General features: G+C 42.8%; 1 protein-coding gene across 3 annotated transcripts in view; it reads left to right on the top strand.

The window, feature by feature from the left end:
- Positions 1-25896, top strand: part of SGTB (small glutamine rich tetratricopeptide repeat co-chaperone beta) — a 73080-nt gene that overhangs the window by 7833 nt on the left and 39351 nt on the right. For all 3 annotated transcript variants that reach the window (XM_006259066.4, XM_059725134.1, XM_059725133.1), the window contains 8 exons: positions 66-169; positions 1059-1128; positions 7407-7506; positions 8915-9019; positions 12168-12306; positions 12407-12469; positions 22070-22107; positions 22351-22434. In XM_006259066.4, the coding sequence (XP_006259128.1) occupies positions 66-169; positions 1059-1128; positions 7407-7506; positions 8915-9019; positions 12168-12306; positions 12407-12469; positions 22070-22107; positions 22351-22434 (703 nt within the window). The remainder of the gene's footprint in view (positions 1-65; positions 170-1058; positions 1129-7406; positions 7507-8914; positions 9020-12167; positions 12307-12406; positions 12470-22069; positions 22108-22350; positions 22435-25896) is intronic.

Consider the following 25896-nt stretch of genomic DNA (forward strand, 5'->3'; position numbering starts at 1 on the left):
ACTTGTATTTATATTTTTGTGTTGAAAACTTTGTGATTTATAATAATGCTGTCATCTCTTTTCAGTTGCGATTCAGTGTTTGGAGACCGTTTTTAAGATTAGCCTAGAAGATACTCATCTTGCAGCACCTCAGCATTTGATAGAGATGTTCACAAATTCTTTTCACAAGGTAAGAATTTAATTTAATCTTCCTGAGTTACTTTTTTGTTAGCTGATTAAGGTTGTGAATGTGTATGGACTCTTAAAGTGCTATATAGGTCAAAACAATGTAGAAACCTGAAAGAAATGATCAAGTGAAATTCCCATGCAAGGCAGGAAAACAGGATAGTTTTAGGACTCTGACAGGAAATAATTTGTTAGTGAAAGTACAACTGCGTGTTGTAATGTGTTACTAAAAAAGAAGAGATCTCATTCTAACATGAAAGCTACTTTCCCTGAGTGACATTCAGACATTTAACAGTTCCTGAGGCTGTCTTTTCTAAATTGCTTGAATTGTGTGGTCCTTGTGACTTGATTTGCTATGGAGAAAATCTAGTCTCATTTTTAAGGCGTGCCCTGTGAAGTCTATACAAATTGGGCCTAAAATCTGCTTTCAAAGTTCAAACTATTAAAATTTATGAAAATGTCAAATATAGGAAGAATGTGCAGAGGAAATAATTATTTTTCCTTAAAACAATTAAGGAAGAAGAAAATAAGAATAAGAGGCATAAGAAAAATAGTCCTGTGTTTTCCTGAGGTTCTTTCCCATTAACTGATCTAAGGTTGTGAATGCAGTATGGAATCTTAAAGTGCTTTACAAATCAAAACAATGTGAAAACCAAATAGAAAGTAAAATTCCCATTAAAGGCAGGAAAACAGGATAGATGTGGGACTCTGACAAGGAGAGAACCACCTTATCTTTGAATGTACTAAAATGATTATTTACCAGCTTAAGGAAGAATGGTGGAATCTCTAAAAAAAAAAAAAAATTTGTACCTTTCCCCAGAAGGATGGTCACTGGTCATATTGTAATGGGGCCTACCCTTGAATCTGACATTCTCTCTTTTTAATGTGTACAGAATGACTTGCTGCCTCTCTCAGACCCTTTGCCAGAAGATGTTGAAAAGGCTGACCAGCTGAAGGATGAAGGTATGCAACTAATAAAGGAGTAACTGTTTCTTGCTGTTGTTTTTACTTTGTTTTGTTTTTTGGGGGGCTTTGGTGGGGGGGGGGGTTCAAGTCATAAATGTGTTGGCATAGTACTGTTGGAAGCTGTTTTGCATCTGGGCCACACAACTCCCACACAAACTTGGGCTTTTTTCGGTTATGACCTTGTAATCATAAAGACATGATTAACATTTCATACCTTAGTAACAGAGATTCTTATCAATTACTGGATTTTGAACACATTACAGCTTCCAGTGTTTGCCAGTTCAGTTCAGCCTATGGCCTGTGGGCTGGATCTGGCCTGCAGAGGTGGGGGCTTCAACAGTAGGGGGCTTCAGTGATGTTCATCAGCTGGGGGACTTTTCTTATGCTGCGTGCATTGTTGGCAGGTGGCCAGGAGCTTTGACCATGCTGTCTCTGGGTGGCAGGGAGAAGCAACAGTGGCAGTGGCTGGGTCCAAGTACTGACCCTCCTTGAACTTGTGCTAAATGATACCAGCCTACACCACCAGGAAAGGTTGCCAACTGCTGCTACGTATTATGTTATGGGTTATATGACAGTTTGAGTATAAAAGATACTGGGTAACATATTGGCCCTATTGAAGTCAATAGCAAAGCTTTCATTGAATTAATTAAGTTGGGATGTTTCCCCTATTATATAAAACAAAGTTTTACAATGATGAGAAAAATCATGGTAAAATAATTACTTCCCCACATAAAGTGTTTACCTCTTTAAAAAAATCCATGTCAAGGTTCTTTTGCACTAGTCTAATTTAAAACCATAATTTGATAGGTATTTGATAGGCTCTAGTACTGAAAGTGAGAAAAGGCTAACACCAGTAACAAATATGCAGAACATGTTGGCTGAATGCTTTGTACTATATTTTGAATAAGCATTTTGATGTCTGGATGTTTATTTTTCCATATAAAACTCTAATTTATATGTTTTCACATTTGGAAAGAGGAAATCTCTCTGGGAAAATATTCAGTATAATAAAATGGGTAAAAAACCTGGCTAGTTTTCAAAATGAGCTTAAGGTTTCTCTATTATTTTAAATGGTTAGCTGCAGCTGTTGCAGATGACAAGGAATAATGTTTTCAACTGCTGGCCTTACAAGGTATACTTAAAACAAGCTTTGGTAGGTGATGAAGTGGGTCATTAACCTTTCACTTATATAGATATGAGTTCAAACCTGGTTAGGTCCCAAGTGGAAATTAATTGGAAATGCTTAATATGGTAGCACTGACAAAGGTGTTTCACTTTACCAACCACCTGCAGTCATTGGGCCTCCTAGGATGGGGCTCTGTAGCAGCATCCATTCCAGATCAATGGGTAGCCTCACTTACAGATAACTAGTTTATCTGAAATAACAGAATGGATGTTGGAGTCATTGAGATGGTTGGAAGTGCCTTAAAAGCATCTGTTGTTGTGCCCCCCTCCCCGCCCCCCCAACCAAATTTAATTCTCATGCCCTTGTCTTCAGGGCTAGGGTTATCAACTGCCCCTAAAAATAAAGGTAAAAGTGCTTGTCATGTGTAAAAAAAAAAAAAAAAAAAAAAAAAAAAAAAAAAAAAAAAATCAGTAAAAGCAAACAAACAACTGAGCTTGATTGAAGATCCAACATTGGATTGAGGCTGGTTGCAAATGTTGATGGACATATAGAACAGAGAAGCAGCACATTGTGTCCAAGTAGGAGTGCAGGTTAGTGCCTTACAGGGAGTTCTATATCAGGGCTTTGTGGCCTATGGGAGCCTCTGTCCTTCCCCCGCTCCTAGCCATGTGCTGGAGCTGCATCCTGTCAGTTTTCACCTGCCGGTAACAGCTGCTCATTTCAAAAATAGGCAGAGATGCATGGCCCCAGGCAATCTGCTTCATACACGGAGGCATACTATAAAGACTAGGTCACAGGCATTCTGGTATAGTGGTTAAACCACTGGAGGAGGGCCAAAGCCAGACGTGGAGTCCAAGCTATCCAAACCAAGGGGGAATCCCAAGAGCAGAGTCCAAGTCACAGGCTGAATCGGGGTTCTAGAGTCAGAGATTCTGTTACCAAAACCAAGGGGAATTTCCAAACAGCCAGAGTCCAGAAACAGCCAAGCAACCTCAGGAGTCAGAGACCCAAGAACACAGGATCCAGTGAGGCCTACCACCATAGATTTTGAGGCAGAACTGTTGGCTGGCCTGCAGTCTGCTGCCAGAGGTGGACTTGAATGGGGAAGCTGCTTTCCCCAGCAGCCAATCAGGAAGCCTTGCCAGTGGCCAGCTGGTTCATCAGCCCGGATGGGGCTACCAGTTAGAGCAGTGGTCTCCAACCTTTTAGGGTAAAGATCACTTTTTGTAAGTAAAGGGCACCCCAGGATCTACTGCCCTTGCGTGCGCCCCCCCCCCCCCCCCCCCCCGACAAGTCACCTGGGCTTGGACCCACTTGCCTGGCCTGAGCGGCAGGGGGTGTGGCTCAGGCCAGCCACGTGTGTCCTACTGCTCCTGATCATGGAGCCTCTGACAGACTGAGATTGACTGCCAGAGGCTCCACAATCAATCAGTCGAGTGAGATCGACTGGTTGGTGACCAGTGAGCTCTATAGCCTCTGGCCATTTTAACCAACTGGGCAATTAGTCCTGGCTGGGCTGCATGTTAGGGCCCATGACACATACCCATATTAGAATGCAAAGTTCAAACATTTGGGGGCTACTTGTACCTGTTTTACTGTTTGTGGCCCACGGTCTTATTGTTCAGGGGGTCACTTTTGGCTGGCATAGGTGGTATAGCACCAGGATGGTAGCTGTAGGTGTGTTTTTCTTCCTAGTCAGCTGGGGTAGGTGGTAGCTGACTTTGGTTGGTTTGCTAGTGACTGAGGTTATTAACTGTTTGGGTTTCACTTAATGTTTAATAGTTAAGGGTTTCTTTCAGTTTGCATGTTTATCCCATTTTTCCCTCTAATAAACCCTGTTTTAGTTGAGCAGTGCTTGTTAGCAAGGAAGCTTGTTCACTTTAGAACACCCAGGTAAAATTTGTTCTCTCAGGCTTCTGGATGGAGGCCTGAGTCAGATTTAGAAAGTTGGTGTTAAACCCCTACATTTGAATGAGGCCCTTGGTACTGCTGTCCATGGCTTGGCAGAAGTGTTACATTTACATTATGTAAAATGTGTGTTAGTAAAAATATTTGTCAGGAAGAATGTTTGACTGTTGGTAAAAGGTTTGCAAATTGTCAGCAAAAAAAATGTCTTGGGTTGGTAACCCTGTTGAAGGCCTTTCACAATTCTACCCTTTCCTGATCTTTTCATGTCAGCTTTCCTTGCCTCCTGTCCTCCAGCTCAACCACCAGTTTTGTGTACCTTCTCGTACAACTATCTCCAGGCCTTCTTCCACACGACCCTTTATGCATGGGATAGCTTGAACTCGTCCATCAGACTACTGACCCTCTCCTCAGCTCCCTCTTTTGTTCTGATGCCAATTATGACAGGAAAAAATGAAGATAGATGACACTTTATTTTCCCTCAGTAATTTTTAATATTTGAAATGACAAAAATAATATATTTTTAATTATCTCTCTTTTCCCCCACTTCTTATTACTTGATTTATTAGTTTGTAATTCCATTGGAGATGGAACTGTGTATGGGTTTATAAAATAATTAGGGTAGACTTGACCTTAATTAAAGTATGTGGACAATACTAAGTATTAAATAATTAGTGCTTCAGTCCCAGGAGACAAAATTCATCCCTAAAGTTCTTTTTCTTAAAGGATGTTTTCTGGCACTGAAATAAAGTGTCATTGTTACTTTTCTCTAGTGCAAAATCCCAAACTTTATATCCTCAGAAAGAACTTGCACCTCTGGCTGGGCGCCTACATGCTTTGAGTCAAGGTCAAAGTTGAGGGAAGCAAGTCTGGCACTCACTTATCCCAGCTGTGAGTTTAGCTATATGTCAAACCATCTTGTCTTCAGAGCAGAAGCAGAGATTCCAGTTTTAAAGGGCCTTGATATGATACATTTACACAAATTCCGTCTCTCCTCAGCTGATAACAGCTAGGCTTTTTGTATTGCATGGAGCAAACTTGCATGTGTCTTATTACTTATGATTTACATTTACAGACACTTGGATTAAGCCAAAAAAAATGGTGCATAGACTGAGACTCTTGTTAAAAATAAGAGATGAACATTGTTACATTAGATGCATAAACAGAGAGCATAGAACTTTATTTTGCCTTTCACTTACCTCTCATATATTACTACTCCTAGTTGAGGTCTGTTACATAACTGAGAACTTCACTGATGACATGTTACCTGTGGTAATAAGAATATTGTCATTTTTCATTGATAGTGAAAATATTAACTACAAAAATACAATTGGCATTTCCTGTCAATGTCCAAGACTGGAATTGCTCACTGTACAGTGTCTCTCTGTCAGAGCTGGCCTGCTGCACTGTGTGGAATTGCTTACCTTCTGCCCATGCAGTTATTACGTTTACAGCAACATGTTGAACCACCACTGCTTTCCCCTCAGCTTTGGGGGATGACTGATCTGTCTAATGGAGAAGTGTGAGCTACTTTTCAGTTAAGTCTGTCACTCATTTTATAGACATTATGGCCCACATTCATATACTGTCTCTTAGTTACCTTTACTAAGCTCTGCTCCCAGTTATACTCATCTGAATATGTCAGATATGTACATTCCTTCCAAGATGGATGCGAACTTGCTAATTTGTCAAACAATTCTTATACATAATAAGGTTACAGAGCTAAAAATATACTGTGGTTGTTGGTCCCTTCACTACCCAGTGGTTAAGATGGAAGGTTTTCTTCAGAGAGCTCAATAGCTTCTGGAGCTGTGTCGGATCATCGTTGCCTCTGCCCTTTGTGGGGCAATCCTTTTTCCACAGTCGTTTTTGTTTTTCCTTTGATTGCCACAGTCAGTTTTCCAAGCTCTTCAGTTTTGTATGTCTTTTCATGTGGAATCTGACCTTTTTCCTTTCCTAATGGGTGGGAGCTTGTGGAATCCCAACTTTCATACAAGTATACTACTTCCATTTCATTTTTGTGATCCTACTCCAGTGCTTTCCTTTTCATGGCTACACAGCATTTCTAGTCTCCTAAAAGGTCCCGAGATGACTAGTGATGCATCAACTATGCTGATGCTGAGAGATGTGACTGAGAATTTTCTAGCAATATCATTTTGGTCTAAAAATCTCTTCATTAGAGCTGAGTGTTTTGTCAAAACAAAGACAGTGCAGCTGAAACGTGCCAGGGTACTGGGGGTTGCAGGCTCTGGAGCAACTGCACCATGCAGACTTGGCCTTCAAGGCTCCCTGCAGCATAGCTGGGACAGCCTGGGAGCTTTTGTTGTCATGTTGGTCCTGGAGCTGACAGCATCCCTTCCTCTTTGACAGGACTCCCTGGACTGCCCCATTTTTTGTGGGGGAGGAAGCAGGGAAGGTAACCAAAATAGTTTGATTTTTTTTTTCTCTCCCCCCCCCCCCCCCAAGCAACAGTTTATTTTTCATAATTTTCTTCTATAGGAAATTTCTAAATTTCTAGTTTTGTTTCACTTGGGAATGAAACTCTCAAAGTCTCTGTTCTTTAGGAAGTTCTGATATTCAGAATTGACCAGCTTTTGAATTGATATTCAGAATTGACCAACTTTCTGATATTCAGTTTGACCAACTTCTGTGCTAAGAAAATTACCTCTAGTAATCTTATGTTGCCACTGCTATGTGGTTTTTTTTCAGTGTTTCTGTGAATGAGCTACTGGAGAGCTGCGTAGGATTGTGGGTTTGCATGTCCAGCTTTGTTGTTCTTATTTTCAGCTTCTTAGTTGATGCTTACAGGATAGACAAATTATGGGTATTTAAAATCAAGAGAGCATGCAGCACATTGTTATGGGGCCTGTTGGAATAGTCTGAATGAACAGTCCAGAATTGTACTTGATCTGTTTTTATTGTACAGCTCATTGGACCAACTACTAAAAAACTGGTCTCTGCTTAATACCAGGGAATTGTCTGGTAAGTATGTAAATTCATGAAATGAAGGTAGAATGCTCAGCATTTTGTGTCATGCTACGTTATAGAGCAAAAGTGTCGAAAAAGTATACTTTTCTGTTCCATGTTATAATACAAAATCTTGTTCTGAAAATAAATTGCAGAAGATGCCACAGTCATGATTACTTTATCAAGTAGTGTAGTATAGCTGTTAAGCTATGTCTTTATCTTTTCGATGTATCAATTTATTTTCACAGTTTACTTAAAAGATTATAATTTATTTCAGGTAATAATCACATGAAAGAAGAAAATTATGGTGCTGCAGTGGATTGTTATACACGGGCCATAGAACTGGATCCAAATAATGCAGTCTATTACTGCAACAGGTACGAAATGCTAAACTTGAAATTTTAAGGAGAAAGTTGTAAACTAGATCAAAAAATAAGGTAAAGTTAATGTCCTGTTTGTCAGAGAATAATTACATTAGACATCAGTTTGGTAATGCACATTGAAAAGGGATCAATTGATATGTTTTAAATGTATCTGTCTTAATTAACTGCATACTGTGGACTTTTATATTTTTGGTAAGACTCTGGCCTGTTTTTTTTTTTTGTTTTTTTTTTTTTTAAAGCAATTTAAAATATTTTTTATAGAAATTATAAAAAGATTTGATCCAGAATCAGTAGTAAATGGGACCTTTTCTTTAACCAGAAGGACCTTTTCTTTCATCAATGGACATTTATTTGTTTTTATATTAGTAAATTTGTGAGATGAGTTGATCAGAACTGAACATAATACACAAAGTGAGGGCCTATATTTTTTTGGCTGTTGTTTGCACTTCAAAATGAAATGCATACAGTTTTTTACTGTAACAAATATTATGGCTATAGTGCGTTATATTTTAGTTGTAGTTCACCATTTCAATTAAAACACAGAGCCAAATACTATCCTTGATTCCATGACACTGCAGTTAAGCAGCCTTGTAGGTAAAGACAATAAACACAATCCATTAGGAATGGAACTAATTTAATCAAACTCTGGCAAGGCATCCAATTCAGGGGACACAGCAAGAATGGTCTTTATTTTGTAAGGCAGCTTTAATAGAAAAGTAGCAGAGCATACTTTGCAGAATTAAATAATCTTTATATAGTATGCTGTTTTAGCTATGACAAGACGTAAGCTGGAATGTTTTGAATCCTTGCAAACATTGGGGAAAGCTTGAACGTGAATCTCTGTGGCCTGGCCTAGTCTCAAGTCACAGGTGATATATAAAAATAATTAGTTACTCTAGTGTAAAGGTGCGGTATAAATCAAAGATTTAGAAATGTTAGGGAATCTTCATTTGGAGTATTACAGCAGAATGGGGATACTTTTTGCAGGTTTAGGTTCCTGGGAAGATGAGGCTTTGCAAACTAGTTGGGAGTATATATAGCCACTACAGACATAATCTAGCTGGGATATAAAATAGCCATACTCAATCCAACATGGAAATATTAGACAATTTTCTAATATGTTTTTACACTACTATGAATTTTTAAAGTATTTGTATATCTGAATCTATATTCTCCAAAGCCTATTCCAGCAAAGTATAATAAGCACATGTTTGCTTTAAGCATATGACCAGGATCATTGGATTTGAGCAAGCCGAGATACTTTACAGAGACACGGAGAAGCCTATTGAATTATGCATGTGCTTAAGGTTTTAGTGTAGTTTTAAGAACTTGGCTGTGTGGGGTCTAAATCTGGATCGTCAGACTTTTATTTTCTTGAAGTGCTAACGTTTTCCTGTTTCAGGGCTGCTGCTCAAAGTAAGCTCAGCAAGTACAATGAAGCAATAAAGGATTGCAAGAGGGCAATAGCAATAGATCCAAAATACAGCAAAGCATATGGAAGAATGGGGTAAGCTCATAAAAACTTACCTAACTAATGGCTAGATCTTCAGAAGGCATAAATAGAGAAGTTCTACTGAAATCAATGGAGTGATACTGATTTATATCAGCTGAAGAGCTGGTACTGAAAGTGCAATTGTTTTCTGAAAACAATTCTAATACTAGCAGCATAAGACTCTATATACATGACCTCTCTCAGTAACTCCATATCAGATAATTTCGTTTACAGATATTTTTTGTTTTGGTTTATTTTTCAGTTTACCAGCACTATAAATGCAGTCTAGGAAATTGAGCTGTTTTTACTGTATAATTACCAGTAATAAAAAATCTGCTGTTGAAACAGTTGTTGTACAACTTAGTACAATTAAGAATGCAGATCTGTTTCAAAGTACTAGGTCTTCTAGGCTAACAGCATTAAGAACTCATTTTTGCCTATTAAATGTCTCCAGGATACATATCTCTTAAGTAAGAAAGTGCTGTAGTTTTCTAACTGTAACAGTGCTCTACCATCTGTGCAGTTAGAAATTGTATGTCTTCACACCACATATCTAGGACTATTTGTTACTTTAGACAGAAAAGAGAATTGAACCTGGGAATCCCATCACTTGGGTAAATACTGTAACCAGTAAGTCAGAGGTGGGCAAAATGCGGCCTGTGGACTGGATGCGGCCCGCCAGGCCATTCTAGCCAGCCCATGGGGCCCCTAAAACATTTAGAAAATTAATATATATCTGTTTCTGGATGCCTGTCATGCGGCCCTCAATGGCTTGCCAAAACTCAGTAAGCAGCCCTCCGCCCGATATAATTGCCTACCCCTGCACTAAGTTGTTTTATAAAAGGGAAGTGGGAGGTTAACAAGTAACACTTTCCCTTCTGGAAGTGGGTCTGGACAATGTTGATTGAAAATTTATTCAGGCTTATTTTTCTGAATTTAATATAAAATCTAGAGTTGAGTAAGCAACTCTGCATAGAGGTAGGCATGTAGTATATTTCAGTAACTAGTAGACTTTGAAGGCCTGGCCTAGAGGCTACTTTAGACCTAGTTGAATATGCTTTGTAACTGTCATGGTGGCCATTGCCCCTTGGATCCATTTGGACCGGGGTGGGCAATTATTTTGGGCAGAGGGCCACTTACTGAGTTTTGGTAAGCCATCAAGGGCTGCATGACAGGCAGCCAGGGGCAGATAAATATTAATTTTCTAAATTTTTTAGAGGCCCCGAGGGCTGGATAGAATGGCCTGGCAGGCTGCATCCTGCCCACCCCTGATTTGGACAGTTGTCATGTTGAGAGAAACTGAACTATGGTCTCTTTCTGTAGAAGCATAGGGACTAGTGGATTGTTTTGGTCCCACTTAGACCTTTTCAGATCTACATTATTTATGTGTGTTCACATTTTTAGCTTAACCTTCCCTGGATGTCAGTGAATACCAGTCAGTGAGAGTGGAGGGAAACTGGAGGCAGGTTAACGGCCAGATCAAAATGATTAAAGTCTACATCTTTAAGACCCAGGTAGAGAAAAAAATCTTAATTTCCTAGTAAAAAACCCCTTTTGCTTATTAATAGAATCTCAAATCTCTCTAGTGCTCTTTATATTCCATTAATCAAGTTGTCTGAGAAAAATTGAGATCAGTAGAGATAAACTTGCCCTGACCTTGACTGAAACAGATGCGGATCCAGAGAGGGTGCAGTGGCATGGTCGCACCCGCTGTTTCAGACAGTGCTGCATGAGCAGCAGCTGAGGACTTTTTAAAGTCTCCAAATCAGATAAGAATCCCTCCCTTCCCTTCCATGCTCAGTTGCACATCCTCTCCCCTCCCTTCCTGTCCCATTCTTCTCCTCCCCGACCCACTGCAGCCACTGTGTCTGGCTACCCTGGGCACAGTGAGTAGCTCCAGAACCACATCTGCCCCACTTCAGCTGGCCTGCACAGGGAGCTGAGCTCAGCCTAGAACAGCAGCAGTAGCGGTGGTGGGTCAGTTACTCCTCTTCTGAATCTCCCAGGTGTTCCCTACCAGCCTGGGAATAGGCTTTAGCGAGGGGATACCCTTCCACTGCTGCTAGTACTGCTGCTGCTCCACCAGGGAGCTATCCATGCAGCCTGGCTGGAGTTGAGGCAGGAGTGACTGGAATTCCTCTTGTCTCTGGTGCAGTTGGTAACAGCAGGTAAGGGGAGTTGAAATGGGAGGGGACATGCTGCTGAACATGGAGGGAAAGGGATGGGGGGTGCCAAAAGCGGTGGGGGTGGAATTCCTACCTGCTTTAGGGACTTAAAAATAAGTCCCTGATGCTGCTTTTGAGGCTTAATCTGCTTGCCTGGAGGAGCTGGGAGTGAGGGTGCAACCCCCCTGCAGCACTGGTTGTTGCTCCCGCTCCCTGCTTTACAAAATTCTACATCTGCCCATGGATGCAAGAGTCCTGATGGTTTGGGATGTAGGACAGACAGCTTTGATATCAACTTCAGAAGGCTGAAGACCTAAAATTGCTGAGACCAAATAGATTGTCTTTTGTAATAGTCATGTACATCAGGTGTGCTAGCACTCCTACTGTGACTTAAACCTAGAGGTTCCTGGCTAGAGGGTCTTGCCCCTCTGCTCAGGGGTAGCCTGACTGCCATATTGGGGGTCAGAAAGAAAAGTAAGCCCATGGTCAGATTGGTATGGACTATGAGGGTTTTTGCCTTCCTCTGTAGCTGGGGGGCGGGGGGGAGGTGGGAGGTGTGGCCCTCTTCCTTGGATCTCAGAGTATATATTAGCAACCTTTACAGAAACAGGACTTTAGCTGCTGTGGTGCCCCTGCTTTACTTGGGTGTTATATCAGGGTTGATTGTGTAGTTTTGCTAGGAGGCTAGACAATGGATTTGCATAGGCTGGTTTGGATAGGGATGCAAGGTATCTTTCAGCCCTCCTTCTCCATGCTTCTATGATCTTCAGGATCAAGAAGACTGGATGGAATCAAACAGCATACATTAATGTTTAGATTCTGGTCCTGTTGATTCTGAAAGCAAACTTACCTTAACTTTTGTGTGATCAAAATCTAAATCAGTTTTAAAATTCTGTTTTCTTTCATTCACTTGAATCAACTAGAGCAGAAATTGTTTGTATAATTAATTCTTTGATATTCATTGATATACTGCATTGGCTTTCTCTGTTTCACATTAGGTTGGCTCTGACCTCAATGAATAAATATGAAGAAGCAATTACCAGTTACCAAAAAGCACTGGATCTTGATCCAGCAAATGACTCTTACAAGTCAAATTTGAAAATAGCAGAACAGAAGCTAAGAGATATGTCCAGTCCTGTAAGTAGGCTCTGAATTTGGGGAGTGGGTGAATGTTCTGTCTTTTTAAATGATAAATGGAATGTAACAGGTATAATAATGTTTAGATATTTGTTTTTAGACAGGAACTGGATTAAGTTTTGACATGGCAAGCTTGATAAACAACCCTGCTTTCATTAGTATGGTGAGTGAATTTTAATTATATTGTTGCTTCCATTTAAAAATAGAGTATTTTAAATGTAACTTTTTCTCCAACAAAAAAAGATTTTTTAAATATTATAAATTTTGGTTGTTTTATTATTCTGAAGTTGGAAAAATTGTTAGTTTTCAATTGTGGTGATAAGAGGAGAAAAGTAAGTTGCACTTCAGTTTTTTATTTGTTTTTTGGTTCTGTAATATTTCTGCTAGGTCCTATGATAGTCATAATATGTATAGATTAGTTGTTTTGGTCATGTGCATGGGAGCAAAATGCTTTTGAACACATTGGTGACTTTCAGCTGTTTTTCTCCAATGACCTAATCACCATTATTAGTTTAAAAAATTGCAATGAACATAAGAGATCAGTAGGGGTGTAGCGATAGAGATTTTTTGGGCCAATAACGATGGCTGATTTTTAATGAGACATATTTGCTGATACCGATCCAATTGCCAATGTACAGCTTGGCAATTTGGAGAGTGGCCTCCAGTTGGTAAGTCTGTTGTGGGGGAGGGAAGGGGCGTAGGAGGTGCAGATTGAGGCCCCTGCAATGAGGGAGAGAATGGGGCTGGGGCAGGGGCAGGGACTGCACAGGCAGGGCGGGACGTGGGACCGAGCTGTGAGCGACTCATCTGGGGTGGGGGAGGGGTGGCTCCCACTGCTACATGCATGGGGGGGGCATGTGTCCCTGGATCTGCACAGGTGGGAGGCATAGCAGCAGAAGCCGACACCCCCTCCCCATACTCCCTGGCTGCTCACGCTCCATGCTACACCTCACCCTGGCTGTGCAGCATCTGCCCCTGCCCCTGCTCCACTCCCTCCCTCACTGCGGGGGGCCTCGATCTGCCTCTCCCCCCCCCCCTTCCTCTGCAATAGACTTACCAGCTGAAGGTTGCTCTCCACGTTGTTGGGCTGCGCGCATGCACAGGGCATTTACTGGCAACATTATTGGCCACATCAGTCAAAAAAAGCCGATTTGCCAATGCTATCAATTTCCCTTGTATTGGTACCGATCTGATATGTGACCAATGTATTGGTGCACCTCTAGAGATCAGTTCCTGGATTATTAGCAGTGATATCTATTAGGAGGGCCTTTTTGTGAGACAGGAAGCTAACACCCATTGATTTTTCAATAAGAATTAGCCATTTGAATATCTTTTTCAGTCTGTCCGTTGGTCCTTAAGCTTATTGTGAAGATCACTCTGTACTGTATTTTTTTCAAAATTCTTTATCCAATATAGTGTTGAGCAGTGAGGTTTTTCATCCTCTACAGCAGAAAGAGGTTTCATTGTCAGGAAGCTTTCCTATTACTTGGTCTACACTTTCATCTTTCTTTTTAAGCTTCTCCCTGTCTTTGTGCATATAAGAGATTCTTCTTCCTCTTTGGTGTTTTTACTTGCATACTTGTATTTTAGTTGCTGTTCAGTTACACTGTTCACATTTATTGCTTTTAATCTTTTCTCTTACTCAGTCCCTTTATACTTCTAAAAAAAAGTTGGCCCACTACCCTAAAACACCCTCTAAGATTTTTTTCTCTTCTTGTACTTATGTATCCAGAATTTAATGTAATATTCTCAAGCACTCAAAACTTGAGAGAGAGACAGAGGGAGACTATTACTTTCATGCTGTATGTTGGTACTTCATTAAGTGTCCAAAATCACTTCTAGGTTGCTTTGCTACTGTATAGAATTATTTTAAATTATCAGACAAGTTAATAATATGATATTACTGCTTTCCAAATTTTCCCATTGCTTTGAATTTGTATTTCAAATTATTTTTCTCCAATTAGGCCATACTAATGGTTTTTCTTACATGAATTCTGCTTGGTCATTTCCTGCTCATACTTATAAACACTCTAAGTTCTTTCATAACTTGTTTTCTCCTGCATCCTCACATTTGTTTTAAGCACCTCCTTCTAAATATGTCCTTTAATAATTAATATGCAGGTTAGCCCTTCTTTCGTGGTGGAACAGATCAGACACAATATCAACATCTGGCCTCTTTACCAGTGTCTTGCTGTCCCCTTTGCCTCTGGTCTTTAAAAAAATATCACTCCACACTGTGCTTGAATTCAGATTGTGTTATATGACATTTGGAGAACAGGACTGAGACAAAGATTCTAATATACTTCTTTTAAGTATAGTACAGTTTTTCTACTGTCTAATATACTTAGTTTAATATACTTTTAAGAAATATATTAGACTAAATATAGACATTGCATTTATGACACATAACCTGCCTGACATCTGACTCCCCAGGTACCTCTCCACTATTTAACTGCTACATTCATCTCCCTTCTCCCCACCATCCTGCCTGTGTCTCACCCACTGACTCCTCAATTTACATCTTCACTGACTGCCTAGCTTACATGCAGCCCAGCCCAGCCCAGCCCCTGGCTTCTTTACTATTCATCCCATCCAGAAAGAGCACACACCAGCTGCAGAGACTTCTTCAGTCTGATGAAGGGGTTTTAAATCTGAAAGTTCTGAACGGGTTATACTCAGCCTGGCGAGATGTGAGCAGTGGGGTACCCCAGGGCTTGGTCCTCGGGCCCGCACTGTTTAACATCTTCATCAGTGACTTGGACAAGGGGATGGAAAGCACGCTGTCCAAGTTTGCTGATGACACTAAGATGTGGGGTGAGGTGGACACACTTGTAGGGAGAGAGGGGCTGCAACTAGATTTAGACAGACTACAAAAGTGGGCAGATGAGAATAGGATGGGGTTCAGTGTAGAGAAATGCAGGGTGCTGCACCTTGGGAGAAGGAATCCACAGCATACATACAGGATGGGGAGTTCCCTTCTTGAAAGCACAGAGGCAGAACAGGATCTTGGAGTCATTATTGACTCCAAGATGAACATGAACCACCAATGCCAGACAGCTAGCAAGGCCAGCCATACCTTGTCATGCATCCAAAGATGCATCTCAAGCCAGTCCAAAGAGGAGATACTCTCCCTCTATGCGACTTTGGTCAGGCTGCAGTTGGAGTACTGCGTCCAGTACTGGGAGCTGCACTTCAAAAGGGATGTGACCAGCTTGGAGAGGTTCAGAGGAGGGCCACCCGCTTGGTGAGAAGGCAGCAGGACAGGCCCTACGAGGAGAGGCTGAAGGACCTGAACCTGTTCAGCCTCAGCAAGAGGAGGCTGAGGGGGGACCTGATGGCTGCCTACAAGCTCATCGCGGGGAAACAGCAAATAGGCAGAGCCTTTTTCTCCCCAGCACCACCTGGGGTGACAAGGAACAATGGTAATAAACTGACGGAGAATAGGTTTAGGTTAGAGATCAGAAGGCAATATTTTACAGTTAGGGTGGCCAAAATCTGGAACGAACTACCCAGGGAGGTGGTCCTCGCCCCTACCTTGGGCAAATTCAAGAGGAGGTTGGATGATCACCTGTCTGGGGTCTTGTGAACCCAGCATTGATTCCTGCCTGTGGCAGGGGGTCAGGCTAGATGATCTGTTCAGGTCCCTCCTGACCCTAGCTACTATGAAACTATAAGCTTGCTAAAAAAAAATTTCCAACTTTTTAAGTTGGTCTAATAAAAGATAGCATATTCACCCAAAGAACCTTGTCTTCTTTCAAGATGGCATTTGAAGGAAGCCCTCCTACTTTTTTAAAGAATTCCATCTGGTAGATTTCAGCAGCACTGACAGGTTTTCTGCTAGGGTTGCCAACACACGAACTTTCTTTTTTTTTCTTTTTTACAGACAATCTGCAAGCTTTTTACTGACACATGTTTACTGATATATGTTTTACATAATGTAAATGTAACTCTTCTGCTAGGCCCCAATTAGAAGGGCTGGGTTTAAATTCAGGGGTTTAATATCAACCATAGTAAAAAAGTTTGGTTGTCGATTAAAAGTCTGCAGTAAAAAAACTCTTTTGTTGGCAACCCTGATTGACTGCAGCAGTGGCTTTACACTGCATGGCCCCATCTTTCTCCCACTCTCCCAGAGACCCCCACACCCTGATGCCCTGACTGTACCTTGCATCATGCTGCCATACCCAGCCCACCCACGTGTCTTACCCCTGCCAGCTGTGCTCTCCCCCTGTCCTGTTACAGATCCTTAAAGAACTCTACCTGTGACCCAGCAGTATTACAGGCAGCCTGGGACACAGCAGCAATACATGGGTGAGAGAAGACTCCCTTCAGGGTGTTGCATTTCTGCTTAGACAATATGTGGTGCTATTCTGTTCTGTCTGCAGGGGTTCAATGAAGCTGCAGCTGCTTAGTGTTTATACTGACAGTTAATGGGTTTTTTTATGGAATTTACTGAGTCATTTTAGCCTTTTTTTTTTTTTTTTTTTGAATTGACATTCAGTAAACTTATTGATAGTTGACAACCCTGTTCTCTGCTATAGAGCACAGTAAATGACACTTAAATATCTGCATGCTAAGAAGGTCCTCAGTGAGCTCTGAAACACTTAGCTATAAGATGTGAAATAACCAAGCTTGTGACAAGAGCCAGAAGGTCACCTGTTGCAGTTTTATAGGTTACATATAGTCTGCAAGAGGAAGTAGGTGGTTCTGGAACTCAGCATATGACTTAATTGATCAAGTGCATTGTACAGAGTCCCAATCTGTTTTGAGTTATAAATGTACTTACTCTTCAATATGTAGCTAGCTACAGGAAATAGATTTTTTTGTAATGTTTCCAGAGGCTTTCTAGTCAAATCTGGTGAATGTGCATTTAGTTGCCAGCAACTCCTGAGTTTTGTTACTTACTTTCTGTCACTGTAGGGACTTACTGAAATTGTGATGTTTTGCGATTTTTGCAGAAACCAGTTTCAGGTGGGTTCTGCAAAAAAGGCTTGTTGAGGGGTAGAAAAAAAAAAAAAAAGCTGCAAGAACAGAGAAGGGCAAAAAGCTCTGGCATCCTGAAGCACAGTGGGAGGGAGAGGTGGGGAGAGAGAGCAAATCGGAGGCTGTGCCTCTGACTTAGGCTCAGTCCAGGGCCAACCAGGGAAGCAGGAAGGTTTTGGTGCCAGCTTTTAATGTGTCCACAGGCATGCTGCTACCGCATACATGCTGCCACCTGAGGAGGAGCGGGGGTGAACACTAAGAAATCCTCTAAGATGGCCAAATACATTTCAGCACTGGGCCATGCAAGACAGTATCCTGCAGGGACCTTCCATGCAGATGAAGGCAGAATCTTCTGTATTTCCTGCAGTGCAACTCTCAATGTGTCCAGGAAAACCAGTATAGATTGTCATTGAAGTCTGAGGCACACATGAAGTGGAATGCTGTTGCAGAGGCTGAAAGTCAGAGCAAGAAGCAAATGACTGTGTCCTCCCTGTTTAAAAGGATTATGGAAAGCAGCTTTGCAAACCAAGAGGTGGCATTTTTGTTTGTGGAGGCTCTCACAGTGGCCAAAAACATCCCTCTGGAGAAACTTGATCCCCTGAAGTTAAAGGACTATCTGAAACAAAATGTGCCAAATACTTGCAGTTTTCCATGTTCCAACACCGTCTCCCTGCAGCGATTGCTTTACATGTCCAGTCCATGAAGGCTGACTTGGCAGACTTTGATTCCTTTTCCATTGTGGCTGATGAAGCCACCAACCCTCAAGATAACTGTGCTGCACATTTTATTTGTACCAGGGAGGTGGACAGCCCAGGATCTGCCTGTATTTCAGTGAGCTGGTCCACCTTACATTTGTCAGTTTTTCTACTGTGTCTCATTGTGTAGGTAATTGTCAGCTATGGCTAGCATTTTTAACAAGATCTCAGTCTTCCTGTCTGATTAATGCCACGTACATGTGCAAGGGTTTCTCCGATGTGGTCCAAGGAATGCTGCCCAACACTGTTCATGTCACCTGAAATGTGCACATTCTGTCCCTAGTAAGTGACACCTGATGTACACAGTTCCCCAATGTGAATAGGCTAGTATCTTCTTTCAAGAAAGCCTTTAAGCACTGTACAGGCAATAAGGTCCAGTACAGGGACTCCATCACCAGTCAAAGTGGGGAGGAGACTCATGGCACTGGGCCACTGGTATCAGAGCCTGTGCTCCCATAGTGGAATTCCTGGTTCAGTGTGCTCTGTTACCATGCCAAGCAAATGCAGCACTACCAGCAGTTTGAGAGTGAGGAGCTGGAAATTGCACCCAGCATACATTGCATGCTTAAGCTTTGCGATCTCTTAGGGTGAGGTGACATTCAAGTTCAAGTAACATTTGAGATTGACAATGCCACCCAGTTCATGGAGCTCCTGATGTGATTTGAAGGCTAGGCAGGCTGTGATCCATCATACACAAAACAAGCTGATGGATTTGATAAACTGGGACAAAGGGTATCACAGGAATGATCAAGCTATCCTTGTGAAAACCAATGCAGAAGGGACCTGTTCCAGGCAATAGCTATAAAGCTGAACCAGTACTACAGGTATGACCCATCACTGCCACCGTGGTTCAGATAACCAGCCTCCCCTTTCTTTAGTGCTGTTCACATTTTAGACCCCAACCAGGTGCCTTTGCTGAGTTGTGACCCTCAACCACTGAAAGCAATCTTGGGATGGGGGAAGGAACATTACAGTGAACATGCTGCTTACATGAACTTTGTCAAAGAGTGCCAAATGCTTGTGTTTGTGTTTTGGGACTCTGTGACCGCTTTCCTCATCTCTGTGCCCTGGCAAAAATATGCTTCGCCATTCCAGTGAATTTGGATGCTGAGCATGCCATCTCCGTGTATGGGCACGGGTTCATTCCATGGAGACAGAGAATGTCTTGCAACTGTGGCTGAGTGCAGCATGCTTGCATTTAATACCTAGCAGGCATGTCTACATATGCTGCTATGGCGCTATTGTTAGTGCCATCATTTAGTACTTCCTTTTGGAAGTACTAACAGATGGTGTAGTAAGAGCTGGTACTGTGCTGTGTGCACTGTGCCATGCACAGTTATTTTTAGGCATTATGTTGCTGTAGCAGTGCACTGTAATGGGGGAGTACATTGCTACAGCAACAGAGCTGTGGCATCACGGGTTTTGCCCGTGAATACTACGTCGCCGAAGTGCGTTGCTACAGTGATATAGCGTCAGGTGTATATGTGCCTAGTGTGAACTGCCTGCCTCAAGATTAGCATTGTTTCAGTAAGCTTCTCTTTATAATGGCCTTTAATAAAGTATATATAGTTGTTATTAGTTACAAATCATGTTGCGCATAGCTTTATTTTCATAAGATCTTTCATTTTACACATTTATCGAGTGCTTGGATTGCTTAATGTGTCAATTAATGGCTTCTGCAGGCTTAATCCCTTGATTAAACCCATGGAAGCTATTAATAGTTGCATTACTAAGCAATTTAAGTGGACATTAATGGCTTCTGCAGGCTTATCCTCTGATCAAGCCTACAGAAGCCATTAGCAGCCACTTAGAGTGTTTAATAACATATTGATTAATGGCTTCTGTGGGATTAATCAGGGGATTAAGCCCGTGGAAGCTATTAATCGATGTGTTATAATCGAAGTGGCAGTTTGGGGCCATCTGGCAATCCGTGGGGAGGGGTGGGACTATTGGGACCCTTCAGCCAGTCGGAGACATATGGGGGGTGGGGCACGGTGCTGTGCTTGGCCTGCAAAAATGGCTGCTGGCCCCAGGATCTATCTGTGAAATTGGCTGGCATCTACCTCGAGTTCAGTAGACCCCTATCTGGCCTTGAGTAACTTACTTAAGGTCCTTTTTGAGGCCCTTAACCTTTTGGACCAAACTTAGTACTGATCTAGGCAAGTGCAACTTCATTGCCATCCAGTTGCACTGAATATGATCTTGTGTTCCCAACTGTAAATAGAGAAAATGGCTAATTTACCTTTGAGATGCTTTCTGAGGAAACAATAATTGGTAAAACCGTTTAATGATGATGAAAATGCCATACATTCAGTTGACTAGGTGAGATCAAGGAATAAGTGTGTGACTCAATGACTGTTCTTAAAATGGTTTCCCAAAATAAATTTTTGTAGGACTCGCTTCACAAAAATTAGATGCAGTGCAAAAATTGAAGACATCTGCACCAGAGAAGACTACTTCTGCTGTTTCTGTGATATTGTTACTTATCATAATAATGGCATCCCCAAAACTAAAGACCCTTCCCAAATTCTTAATTGGAAGATTCTAGAGATGAGAACTATTATCAGAAAGCTGAGGAAAGTAATAGATAAGATTCTGAGCTTTCTTTAGCTTTGGTGATTGAAAATTAGTATTGAGAAATAATTAATTTAAAATGCTTAATTCATTTTTTTAAAAATCATGAATGATTCCTCAAGTATCTGATATCTTATGTTTTCATTTCCAAGGCATTGGGTTTGCATGTCTCTAATGCCACCCCACTTCCTATTTTTAATGGTTAATTATCCTGGCCAGCAGTAGTGAATTTTAACTGATATTCATTGAATGTAGTATGATGAAATATATTATCTTCTTATCCTTGAAGTACATTTGTAGCAGGGGCAGCTGTGATGCCCCTGGTGGCCACATGGCTCTTGCCCCCCTCAGCTCCCTGGGGTATCTTCCCTTCTTGCCTGCCATGCCTTGATGGAATTATTTCTTGCTGTAGAAGGGAGGCTGCCGTAGGGTCCCTGGGCAAGCTGTATCTTGCCTTGGCCAGTGAGTCCCTCCCATACTCAACTGACCCCCAGTACTCTTCTTCAGTACCCTAAGTGGGGACCCTTCTTGCCCCGTCAGTGCCTCAGAGCACCACCTTAAGGGCTGTTCAGGCCTCCTTCTGCCCCTACAGCCATGCACATGCCCTGCAGATATTACTCTAGATCCACACATCAGCTTGTATGGGCTTCAGCCCTCTTAGCTTCAGCTTGCTGGTTACCCTCATTGTTGACTGCCAGCCTAGGTCCACTTCCTCTGGCTCATCTTCTGAGTCTCAGCCTGGTCTGGCCCTTGGCCCATCTTGCTCTGCTTGGGCCCTTGGACCTCTCAGCTGGAGAGCCCCTTCCTCTCTGTTGGGGCTTAGGCCCTGGCCCTCTCGGTTAGAGCCTGCCCTGGATAGGAGTGAAAATCTGGAGTGCCTCCCAGGCACTCCTGTGTGGCCTCCAGTCTAAAACAAATGTAACAAAAAATCAAGTAACTGCTTTAAACTCAGTCTCCCCTCTGTGTGGTCATACCACTGCCAGGCAACCTTCCCACTTTCTGGTTCTCTGCCCTGGGAGCACCTGCCATGAACTATAGCACTAACTCCTCACCAGCCTGAACTGGCAGGAGCTTCTCTCTCTTCAGCATGCAAGGTCTGACTGCCCATTGTGGCTCAGGCCATGGGTTTATATGCCTCGAAGCCCCACCCCCTTTTTGTCATGTGGCTACTCAGCCACACACAGGAGTTTCCCCTTTAATTAAAGCATGTGCTCCTGCTGCTGCAGCCCCACACAGTGATTTTGGTCGCTGTATTCTCTTAAAGTAACAGGAACCCTCTGGCTCCCTGTTGCATCATCTCTATAATGAGTTTTGTTGAGGATTGTATATCTATTGATCTTAATTTTGCTAATGTGTTGTAATAAAACACATGTATATTATGTTTCTAATGTCTCCCAGAATGATACCTAAATACTCATTGCATTATAACTTGAGATGCATCTTATCTGTTCTAGGCAGCAAGCTTAATGCAGAACCCTCAAGTTCAACAATTGTAAGTATGAATATAAAATGAGATACTGGTGTCTGAGTTAGCAAAACTAAGGCAGAGAACAACATATTTCTAAAACTTTTACATCGCATTCTTGCTATTGTTGACTTTACAGCCATACCCCAGTAATTAGAGCTAGTACAGAATAACTTCCTGTATTGCTCACCCCCATTCTTTACCACAGTTCAGCAAAGAACTGTAGTTTATGATTTTGTATGATGACCAATGCAGTGTTAACTCTTCCAGAATGTCAGGGATGATGTCAAATGCCATTGGTGGTCCTGCTGCAGGTGTAGGTGGCCTAACTGACTTGTCAAGCCTCATACATGCGTGAGTATTTGGATGTATTTACCATTTTAACTTCTTTGCGTTTATAGCTGTACTCTGTACTAACGGACAGCTGCTTATTAGTTTTTCCCCTTTACTTGTCTGATAACCTTAGAAAATTAAAACTGAAAATAGGTCTTACTTTCCATTATCTCATTGCTTATGTTCTTTGCACACTTGATTCAGTTTGAACAATGAAATGGTGTTGTTTCACTTTTTGCACAATTTCTTTTTTGACCCATTCATTAAAAGTTTCTATTGAAATGCCTAGGTCCTTGTACATTTTTTTTCTTTTGAATAGCAATGCATCAGCCTACTCTAAAAGTTCTGAGCTCCCCACAGATAAAGACTTGTTTCCTCAAGCCTTGCTTAGTTGAGGAAAAGCTATGAAAATAAATAGGTTCTGCTCAAAGTTGCATATTTTCAGTTCTGGGCATGCAAGTAATTCCAAAGTTGGGGGCCCCTGACTGAAAATAATCTGCCTTTAGCCTGCTCACATTTAAATTGGGAGAGCTGTTGCTTCAAACAACTGAAGAGTTGAGCTCAACTACAGTAAGAATCAAACCTGTTGGAGTTTGATTGTCCAGCTGAAAGCCAGCACACAGCATAGCCCACATATAATATAATTGATGGAAAATACTGCTTAACAAGCATGCAGTTTGATTCTACAGTGGCAGACAATTCCAGATTAGCCTTGAGACACAGGCACACAGTCATTCAATGCCATGTCACAGGTGCAATCTTAATATCGGGGGTCAGATCCTAATTAAAATGTTACTACTTGCCAGTGCAACGGAAACCTGGAATCATAATCCCAGACTTCTTCTGCGCCAATAAGTTGAAAGCCAGGTGCTGCAGCCCTGCACCTGGGGCTGACAGTCATGGCCTGGACAGCCCCAGGCCCATTTTACCTGGAACTGTCTGGGCATGCAATTAGCAGGGATCTGGGTTTTCCATTTCTCATTGAGAAAACGAGAAAAATGTGGATTTCTCCCTTGACCTGAAGAAAATGCAGATTTCTCATTTTAACAGAGAAACCTGCAGATTTTGCAGTTTTGGAATGAGCTTTCTGCAGGCTGGCAGAGTTCCAGCCTGCACAGGACTGGGAATGAATGGGAGGAAGGCAGTCAGGCAGGGAGCGCCATGTGCACATGCCCCCCAGGCAGCTTGGAGAACAGCTCCTGTAGGTACTTGGTGGGGAGGGCTTGAGGCCCCCAAAGGAAGGGAGGGAGTTAGGTAGGGCTGGGGCTGGGGCAGGGCTGGGGTATGGGTCTGCACTCTGGTTGCAGGGTCCCAGCAGGGAGTGGGACAGGGCTACAGGCGGCTTGTCCAGGGGGCAGGGTGGGGCCAGCTCCCCGCAGCTGCACACACTCCTGGGGGGCATGGGGGAAATGTGGCTCCCAGATCTGTGCATGGGGCAAGGTCCAGCTGCCCACTGAGGTGTGGGCTCAGGCTCCTGCCCTACTGCCCTCCCCCGGGGCCTCTGCAGCCCAGTGGGTGAGAGCCAGCACTGCAGGGCAGAACTAGGCTGTACAGGGATCTCATTGTCACACCCACTGCACCCCTCTTTCCCCCGAGCCCGCAGTGAGGGGGAGCTGGGCTCTGCTCCACTGCAGCAGCAGCAGCTGCTGCCTCCTCCCGGAAGCAGAGGGCTCGGAGCTGGGTCTGTGGCCCCATAGCCCTGGCATCTGTGGGCGCCCTCCAGCAGGGGACTATGGGTGGGGGGCAGGGGGCACCAGCAGGGCTGTGTAGGGTGAGGTGCACTAGTAGGGCTAAGGGGCTGTAGTAGGGGGAGTGACAGGTGCCAGGGGGGCTGTGGGGGGGAATGAAGGGCCTTTCATTTTAATCATGGATTTGGGGGTATTTTATCAGAGAATTTGTGATTCTCTTTATCAGGGAAAACCAAGATCCCTTGTAATCAGCTGACTGTTGGCCTCAGTTTGTCAGGGCCAAGTTCAAGACCCAGGGCTGTCCATCAGCTTATTGTTGAAACCCTGTGCCTAGCATCTCTGGCTTCAGGGATCAGAGGCTCCTGGTGGAAGAGCTCCACCAACCTTGGGGTTTGAAGTCCCCAGTTGCGGTGAAGCCCTTTGGCTTCCATGCCAGGAGCCTCTGATTCCCCATGCCTCGCAGCCCAGCCAGACATGCTGGGCATGGGGTTTAAAGTCCCCTGCAGGAAAGCCCTTTAGCTCCCCATCCCTGCAGCTTCAGGCCAGGGCTGATTGGCCCTGGCCACATGTTAAATTTCAGGTGCTATACAAACCAGTTATAAACATGTTCTACGCTATATACTATGAACACTGTTATGGCTCATTTCCCATTTTGGAGTGCTTTAAATGGGGTACATGTGTATGTAGTACCCTTCCCTTTTATGCCATAATTAACACCATTAATCACAGCATAAATGTAACATCTAGATGGGGCCTGGGTGTGCGGCCAAAGAGTATATTTTACTAATTCCTGTTCTAACCAGCAAGTGTGAATAACTCTGGCAGAAGGTTCCCCTTAGAAGGTGAACTTTCTAGCCAAATGCTCATCAAATTAAAGGAGCCCCAGTAAACTGCTGCTACTTGGACAAAATGAAGAAGCAGATTTTGTCCAAGTGCTTGTTCCAGCAAGCAGGTATCATATCTGTTTTTACATGTTATTTTCAACTCCTTAGTGATATATCCCTGATTGATTCAGATCAGTGTTACTTGGTCAAATGAAAGTTGTGTGTGAAACTGGATGTTACAAGCATAGGGTAGAGTAGGGCTGTCCAACTTCTAAGCACCTGGGGTTGTACAGGCCACACCAGCAGGGTCTGCATGTCATGGGGGCCACCCCCACACACCTGGTTACCCTACCTCACCTTCAGCTGCCTGGCTGTGAAGTCCACTGCTGCACCATGCCACAAAAGTGCTTCCTGGCATGGACTGTCCTGTCCCACCCTGTCTTGCCCCCTGGGGTGGTGACATGTAGTGAAAGCCAGAGGACAGAGGGGGAGCCTCAAGACCCTGGTTGCTGCTGCAGCAGTTGGGCTTCATTTTAACCCCTTGTGAGCCACATGTGGTCTACAGGCAGCCAATTAGATAGTCCTGGTGCAGACCATGCTACTTCATGTCCACAAGGGAGATGCCAGAATCTCTCTGTGAAACTCTCAGGAGATTACCTTTGACCAGAAGAACAAGTTCCTATTATTATTTGCTGACTAGGTTTTCTCTTCAAAAAAGGAGTGCAGCCATTCAAAAATAGCTTCATTTCCCAGTACAGGTATGCAGTGGTAAGTTACTGGTAGCTGCTCACCAGTGATAGAAAACAGGTTTTTAAAATAATTTCCATGGACCTTATTGCCCAGTTGTCACTAAAAAGAGAACCCAACTAAAAAAAATCTGTAATTTTATGAATATTATCTTATTTCCATGATTTTCTCTTAAGGTTAATTTTAAGTATATCAGCTTTCAGTTCTTACAAGGCATTCTGCTT

Source organism: Alligator mississippiensis, chromosome 3 (assembly GCF_030867095.1).
Source record: "Alligator mississippiensis isolate rAllMis1 chromosome 3, rAllMis1, whole genome shotgun sequence".
NCBI classification, from domain to species: Eukaryota; Metazoa; Chordata; order Crocodylia; family Alligatoridae; genus Alligator; species Alligator mississippiensis.